The sequence below is a fragment of the Diachasmimorpha longicaudata genome, chromosome 14 (genome assembly GCF_034640455.1).
Source record: "Diachasmimorpha longicaudata isolate KC_UGA_2023 chromosome 14, iyDiaLong2, whole genome shotgun sequence".
NCBI classification, from domain to species: domain Eukaryota; kingdom Metazoa; phylum Arthropoda; class Insecta; order Hymenoptera; family Braconidae; genus Diachasmimorpha; species Diachasmimorpha longicaudata.
Genome location: NC_087238.1, coordinates 6348277 through 6356306, shown reverse-complemented (window position 1 = coordinate 6356306; position 8030 = coordinate 6348277). Strand labels below are relative to the sequence as shown.

At 40.9% G+C, this 8030-nt stretch overlaps 3 protein-coding genes across 3 annotated transcripts; 1 reads left to right on the top strand and 2 right to left on the bottom strand.

Moving 5' to 3' along the window:
• The first annotated feature begins 1220 nt into the window (after positions 1–1220).
• On the top strand, positions 1221–3452 carry LOC135169232 (KRR1 small subunit processome component homolog). The gene is made up of 2 exons (XM_064134024.1): positions 1221–2744; positions 2838–3452. Exons 1-2 carry the CDS (start codon positions 2261–2263, stop codon positions 3380–3382), a joined length of 1029 nt encoding a protein of 342 aa, XP_063990094.1. The 5' UTR covers positions 1221–2260; the 3' UTR covers positions 3383–3452.
• On the bottom strand, positions 3435–5202 carry LOC135169233 (cysteine and histidine-rich domain-containing protein morgana). The gene is made up of 4 exons (XM_064134025.1): positions 4937–5202; positions 4258–4817; positions 3954–4142; positions 3435–3881 (listed from the first exon to the last, which is right to left on the bottom strand). Exons 1-4 carry the CDS (start codon positions 5013–5015, stop codon positions 3690–3692), a joined length of 1020 nt encoding a protein of 339 aa, XP_063990095.1. The 5' UTR covers positions 5016–5202; the 3' UTR covers positions 3435–3689.
• A 205-nt stretch (positions 5203–5407) lies between these two features.
• LOC135169228 (uncharacterized) lies at positions 5408–7672 on the bottom strand. The gene is made up of 9 exons (XM_064134016.1): positions 7221–7672; positions 6953–7072; positions 6763–6880; positions 6412–6682; positions 6179–6271; positions 6007–6097; positions 5799–5935; positions 5600–5732; positions 5408–5527 (listed from the first exon to the last, which is right to left on the bottom strand). Exons 1-9 carry the CDS (start codon positions 7521–7523, stop codon positions 5477–5479), a joined length of 1317 nt encoding a protein of 438 aa, XP_063990086.1. The 5' UTR covers positions 7524–7672; the 3' UTR covers positions 5408–5476.
• Between the last annotated feature and the right edge of the window lie 358 nt (positions 7673–8030).

The window sequence follows — 8030 nt, the reverse complement described above, 5'->3', positions numbered from 1 at the left end:
CTTCCATATTTTTTTTGGGCTCCTCCTCTCTCTCATCCCGCAATTTTCTCCTGCCTACTGTCTCCCTGAGTACAAGTGCACTTGCACTCATCGAGTCCAAGAGTATCGACCCAGCGCATGCGGCAATGCACCCAACCTGCTTTCACATCGCTCCGTCCTTGTTTCATTTCATTATTATGACGTTGGCACAGGGTCATACTGTCTCTATTCCCCAGACTAAATGTTCATAACTCCATTCGCTGTCTTTGTTCTCCCCCGACGCGGCGGCTTTTTGATACATTGAGACGATTTTCGCTCGTACGTACACGCGATTTTGAATCGAAATGAGGAAGACGCCATTGTCGCATGCGCAGAGGCAGGGGCGTAGTGGGATTCCCGCGGTTCCCTGTTTTCCCCTTTTTTCAAATGGGATTTTGAGAATAGGATGTTCTCACGTGAGAGAAAAAATTATTCTGAGGTGAAAGGGAAGTCCTTTGTTTATAGTAATTTTTTTAATTGTAATATGAATAATCACTGTCACGACAAATTATTTATCCCTAAAAGAACTTCGCCAAAATACCGAAAACAATAATTTATAGTTGCAAAATGTTTGCGGCCAAAAAGCCTCAGCTAATATCTGGACCACATATGAATAATAAATGATAATAATAATTCTGCAGTTATCAAACGGAGGCTGTTATCACAGCAGAATGACGTGGAGCAAACACAAAACATTGACAACAAGAAAATCAAACAAAGGAAGAGAATTACGGCAACAGACATTAACAATTCCTTTCTAGACTGAGGAAAAAAATTCTGGGAAATAGAAATTTTGCGATTGATCTAAATCGTTCGTTCTAATTTGTTCCCCATATCACATTAAAATCCTTCTGAAATGTTTTGATCAAGCAACAATGAAACGATGTTTATCAGTATCTTCAGCTAGTGATTTTTCCCCCTGACGTGAATTGCCTCGGTAATTCCAAGATAATGATGTCAATGCAATATTGTCGTGACCGAGAAAATCGCGGATATCCAGGGGAGAGGGAGGTAAGTATACAGTGGATTATGCAGGCACCGGAAAATATGATTACTATGCAGACTTTTTCTTTATCTTACGATATCAATTTCCCAAGTCGGTACAGGAAATAACAAACATGTTTTTAGTGACATGTGTCATTCGAGCGATTATTTAAATTCTAAATGGAAACGCAATCATTCAATCGCAACTAAACTTATGACTATTGCTGTGCACTGTTAAGGACAAAATGAAATTTCGTGGACAAAGATAAAAATTTTGGATAATTTGCCCGATATAATTAAACAAAAAATGTTAACAGTGAAATTTGCTTTTGTTAACTTGTGAGGACAAAGGAATTGTCATGACATGCTGCATAACTTCCCTCGATTCCAGGGGTCATTAATTTTACGATCGTTGGGCAGGACGCTGTGTCATCGCTAATGGTTCTCCAAATGCAGAGAAACAAGTACGTGCAGAGTTCTCTGGTGCACGTGCACCCGCGGCTCCGCGATTTACTTCGACATTGACTTCTTTATATCGCAGAAAATAACCAGTATTTTTTACGTCGATGCATACATTTCTGCTGTCTGTGAATTAATGACTCAATAGTCAATTCAGATTTTTTTCTGAGTTAATGACTCATAATCACTGAATACAATAGTTCATAATTAGCGATTATGTTATTCATTGGTAATTATTTAATAATTTCTCCACATTTATTGAACACTGCTTTACTATCGTATGGGTTAATATCTTGTATCGAGTTTCATGTCCTCACTAATTGATTAATTAGTGCAAAATTATTTCCTCTCACTTTATCAAAATTCAAGATTCAAGAGAATGCGCTCTCCAATAATAATTTTATAATCATAATGAGGTTCGAATATGCTGCTCCAATATTTCGGTTACCTTCGTAACCCCTCGTATATCCCCACCAGGTTAAGCACCGTCAACATGGCGTGTCTCTTCCGCACGTGCATGCAGTTGAACATAACCTCACTTTCCAAAAAGACAACTAAAGTCAATTCTCCCCCCTCCCCCGCCAGAAAACTCAAAAAATTGAGTTATAAAAATTTTTAAAAATTGTGTGAACACTTTCATAACCTCCAACCCGCCTTCTGTCCTCCAGGAGTTGAAAAATTCTGTGATCAATGAAAAAAATGTGAGAATCATTGTTTATAACCTCTAATGATATCCAGCCCCATTAGAAGCTCCAAACAATTAAATAAATAAAATCGGAAAATCAGTGAAGATAGAAAAATGGGGGACGCAGACTCAGGTACAGCACCTGGTGCATCAGGCCCTGTGGACGACGCCTGGTCATTGAAAATTCCAGAATTCAGACCAGAGGACAATCCAAGTCGTCTCTTGGAGGAGAGTTCCTTCGCGACACTTTTCCCGAAGTACCAGGAGAAATACCTCAATGAGTGCTGGCCCCTGGTGCAAAAAGCCCTGGAGGAGCATGGAATAAAGGCTGAGCTGGACCTGATCGAGGGTAGCATGACAGTGAAAACAACGAGAAAGACCTGGGACCCCTACATAATCATAAAAGCCAGGGACATGATCAAGTTGATGTCTCGAAAGGTGCCCTTCGAACAGGCCGTTCGTGTTCTCAAGGATGATGTCAGTGCTGACATCATAAAAATCTCGTCATTCGTCAGGAACAAGGAGAAATTCATTAAGAGGAGGCAGAGGTTGATTGGACCCAATGGGTGTACACTGAAATCTATTGAACTTCTGACAGGTTTGTTCCTATTGTCTGTGTTATTTTAATTCCATCAGCTCAGAATCCACAAATCAGACCTCACTCACCTCTCTCCCTCTTGGCATTTTCCAGGATGTTATGTTATGGTGCAGGGTCAGACAGTGGCTGCTCTGGGCCCACACAAGGGCCTCCAACAAGTCAGAAGAATCGTGGAGGACACCATGAAGAACATCCACCCAATTTACAACATCAAAGCGTTGATGATCAAACGAGAATTGGCAAAAGATCCAAAACTTAAGGACCAGAATTGGGACAGATTTCTCCCCAAGTTCGCCACGAAAAACATATCTAAGAGGAAGCAACCCAAGGTCAAGAAGGAGAAGAAACCGTACACACCATTCCCACCGCCACAGCAAGAGAGTAAATTGGATAAACAACTGGCTAGTGGTGAGTATTTCCTCAGCAAAGAGCAGAAGAGGATGAGGCAGAAGAAGGAAATGGACGCGAGACATGAGGAAGCCGAAAAGAAGAGGCAGGAGAAGAGGGCCGAGGCATTTGTCCCCCCTGAGGAGCAGACTAAAGTGGAGGCTAAAGGGAAAAAGAGGAAAGGTGACTTGAATATAGATGAAATTAAAGAGAAAGTGCAGAAAGGACTAAAAAAGAAAAAGAAGTCTTAATTTTTAACCGTCTAGATATTCTCGATAAATTGAAAAAATAAATCCCATAAAATTGTTCATGGACATCAAAGTTTTATTTCTGATTCATTAAGCTCCTTCAACAATTAGCTAGTCCTTATTTTCTATCCCTCGTGAACCGAATGGCACCCAACTGCCATTGATTTCATTCTTTATGTCAAGGTGGTCGTAAAACCCGGCCTCTGGAGTCTCCGAGCATTTAAATTCAGAATTTTCATTTTCATACAAAATCAGTGGTTTTGGAAACTTATCACTGCACAGGATGAAGATAGTATTTATTTAATAAAGTTCACAGGTCACTGAGGTCAACTGCGTCTACGCGCTCTGCAATGTTTTCGTCGTTTTGTAGGGGTTTTTCTACTTTCCTTATTACTTCTCTGGGAAAATCCAGTTTAGCCCAGGAGCCAGGTTCGGCTTTCTTCATTTTTATCTCTACTTTAGTGGGCAGCATACTGACAGAACTGTTTGCAACGTCCACAACCTAGCCAGAAACCAAAAAGAAAATTAAGCGATTAGCAACTGATTACTCGATTGATAATTAGAGATTTCCTACCCCTCTCAGCTCCAGATCAAGATCATAATTCGAATTTTCTTCAGGAAAGAATAAACTAGCAGTTAGTCGAATAGGATTCAGCTTGACAAACGATTTATTTGGATTATACTTCTTGGCGAAAATTGAGACGACGACATGGGATCCTGTCTGGTGCCAATCCATTCGGCACTCGATTCGTTTGCTCTCATTCTGAAAGAACAATCGAACGTACAAGTGATTTACTCCAACGAATATAAAATAGAGAATTTTCTTTTCCATCATTAACACTGGTAAAACAAAATTAGTTTTGTTGAGTCTACACCACCTTAACGATCCACATATGGCTGCCCTGAGTGCATCCAGGCTGCGCCAGGAACACCGAGAAATCCGTGGTCTTCTTCTGGCAACAGGACCAGAACTTGAGTCCCTCATGGAAGATAGGGACCCCAGGATGGTGAACACAAACTTCGTCATTGGACTCAGCACCGCTATAACTGGCTTTGCATGCTTTGTTCTTGCAGCTCTCCCCCACCTGCACTTCCTTGTCCCCCAGGGTCGAGGGCTCGTTGGCGGTGATTCCCTTTATCTGATCGAGGAGAGTCGGCGAGACTGTCGGCGTCAGTGTCACCTGAGGTGCTTCGAAGGCCGGTCTTTCCAGGGTAGGTTGGCTATTCACTGGTGGACGGTACTGTATCACCTCGTCGGCCTTCGTCTTGTCGACTTTCTGTTTCTCAGGCTCCGGGGGTTTGTCGTTTGAATGGAAGGATCTTGTACATCCTTTGATGTTCAGGAATTCGGTGAAGTCGGTGCACTTTTTTTTGCAGCACGACCAGCCCTTGTAGGCGTCGTGGAATACTGGGGTGCCAGGGTGGTGGACACACGCGTCTAAATACCAGAAGTAAACGTTGACATTTGTCAAAAAAACACTCGGCATTTCTCTCAGAATTTTACCATCGTGAAATTATTTTTGAATTAACTGAAAACGATTCTTCCTGCTGACTCACCCTCTTTATTCTCACTGGGATTGAACTTCTGTCCGCATCCTCGGTTGTAGCAATTAACTAACACCTTCTCCTCGGCCATTATCACCTGGTTTACCCACAGAACGATCTTGTTTTTCAAAAATCACGAATAACTGCTGCAAACCTCGTCGTTTTCCGTTAATTTTGTTTATTTATTTCCGGAAACTTCTGAAGGTTATGTTCACCAACACTCACGTTTCTGACGTTCTCACCGTTACCAGCGGACGAGCTCGCTGGCTGCTCTACCGACGGAATGCCAACAGAACCCCTCACGACGAGATTTAAATCACGCGTGTTGTCGTGACAAAACAAATTGCATTGCGGGTGGGTAGAATTCAATAATTGGGGGAAAGTTTGATTAAGATCGAATATTTAATAAAATGTCCGCAACCCTTCAGACCTTAAGACTAGTAAAAAAGTATTTTTCAGGATAAAGTGAATGATGTCTTCAACTTTCATCCATAACGATAAATATATTGTAATTCAATAAGTCAATAAAACAATCTATTCAGAGCAAGACGATTATCGATTGGAAAGCATCACAGTGAAATACGAGAACGATGTTCTCAACACCTGGAATAGTAAAGACAATCAAAAATTTCAATTGCGGTGGATAACCCCCCCCCCCCACAGATGATACCTTACATTAGCATAATTCTCCAAATTAAGAGCATAGAATCCTCCAGCCGTCATTCCTGATGGTTTCATACTCCGCATCAGCATAATCGATATTAATTTTTTGCCAACGGGAGATATGCCGGACCAATTACAACCGTAACTGCGATATATTTCCGTGATAAAGACTTATTAATTAATGTCATGTTAATTGATGTCTCAAACATACACGTCTTCGGATACTTGACTACTATGATCGAGTAGTTCTTGACCTGGCAGACTCATGAACAGCAGGTGGGTCAGTTGACCGCCTAAAAATGCACTGAATCTTGTCACTTCTGCTAGTTCATTGATTTTTATGATCGACTGAAACAACCATTACATTATATATGTATAAAACATACATATTTACACATATATCATGTCAATGGTCTTACTTCCAGTCCGGTGATGCTGATTAATAGCATGCTAATCAAGACGACAAAAGCATACATCATCGTGAAGGAAGATTCAATAAATTCTGCCAATCTGGAAACTGACAAGTTCTGAACCGGAGGAAAGAGAATAAATACGGCAGTTTATTTGACGATTTAGATGTCAAATACTCACAAAAGAGCTCGGTGATGTATAACTACAGCGTTGCCAATTATGTCGCACTGAACATTCCAAGACTCGTGGAGTTCTGTTTCGTTCAGTAGAATTCTGAAATTTAGTAAGAAAGCTGTGGCATAATCGTAATTTTTCGGCTTTCGCAACCATAATTTAATTGCTAATAATGTCAAGCTGTCACATCAATTAAAACTGAAGTGCTCTGCTTGCGACCGTCTCCTGAGAAAAATTACCCCACAACTTTGAACAACCCACAACAATGTTCCACAATTATCAGGATGAATGTGTCGATGGAAACAATCATATTCATGACGATCATGCTAGTAAAGTAGGAGTGTATCAGAGTAGGGAGAAACAATTTATTGGCATCAATTCCATAGACGGAATAATCCGCATCTAGCATGAAAACTTTAGGCCTCGATTCGTTAAGAGGCAACAGCCTATCCAAAATTCCCTCTTTCAATGGAACAATGGAAAAGAATGAGGCTGAGGAAAAAATTACAGCTGAAAAACAAATCAGTGTAATTCATTTTGAAAATAAGTGAGTAAATTGCAAATATCCGCGAAATATTACGAACTCTTACTCATATAAATTCTTGTTCCAAAAGCTCCTCTTCCCGCGTAGGTCTGGAGAGTTCTAATCGGTGGTGAGTCCTCCAGAAGACTCCAATCCTCCCGAATTTGCCTAAGAACCATTGTGATCTGTAATAGTCAAATTAATTCTGTCGTATTTCAGTTCCTCGATAATCTAATTAGCGAAATGAAGATACAAACCCGTTCCATGTTCTTCACCACAAAGTAATATTTGGTAAATGCAACTATTATTGATATTTGCGCTATTATTCCAAATATCATGTCATCCAAGTTATCGCATTTCCTGAAGAGATAAGTGTACTGAAAAAGGAGAGCAATACATCCACTATTGACACTGATCCACGATGAATTATCATACAAATATTTTAAGGAAAATTGAATTGATGTTTGGAAACACATAAACATCATATGGCACACCCTATGATCACCCCCTGAGATGGTGATATACCTGAGGTATCATTATGGAAACCAACAAGATCGCCACACTAATCCGCACACAAATGATCTCCCTCATCGTCGACTCGGGCCATAGTCCAATTAATGTCATAAGGATCCTATTATTTTTGTAATATCCATTTGCAAAAATATCTACTTTCTTCATCTGGAAGTGCGAATGTTCTAATATTATCTCTACTCTTGAAGAAGCTTCTTCACTCGACGGTGGTTCGTAGACAACAGAAAGATGAATCCCTCTCGAAGGTCTCACCTTCTGCTTCATATATAATTCAGCAGTCCACTTGCAATGTTTCATTGTTTCCTTCGGGACAGGAAAATTTGCGAAAAACTTGCGCGATAGATAAGTGGTTTTTGTTCGGAATTACGTGCGAATCCATCGCCAGACACCACCGGCGTCAGGTGCTATTGGCTATGTCAGGTGTTTTCTGGGTACTGGATGATGTGGAGAACACGCGAAGGGAAAATCATTTCGAAAGCTGCGAGAGTGACAGGTAAATTCTGCAACCCTTTAAGCACTATTACCCGAACAATTTCCACGAAATACTTACGAATAATGTATTTCATACGATCGAAGGTAATTTACTTTGTCAGCTCGGCGGTGCTGCACTTCATCTTCAGCTGTCAACGCGCACAGAAGTCGAGAGCCGGACATTTGGGTACCGTCTGCCTTGTGTCTAGGGCGTCTAGGGTTCTCTGAGGCAATGGGAAGTGCGGGATATACTTCGATACTAAGGGCTGATCAGTGGAGGGAAATAATTTTTTTTATATGTTTAATCCACCGCAAAAAGGCTCCCCAGCTTTT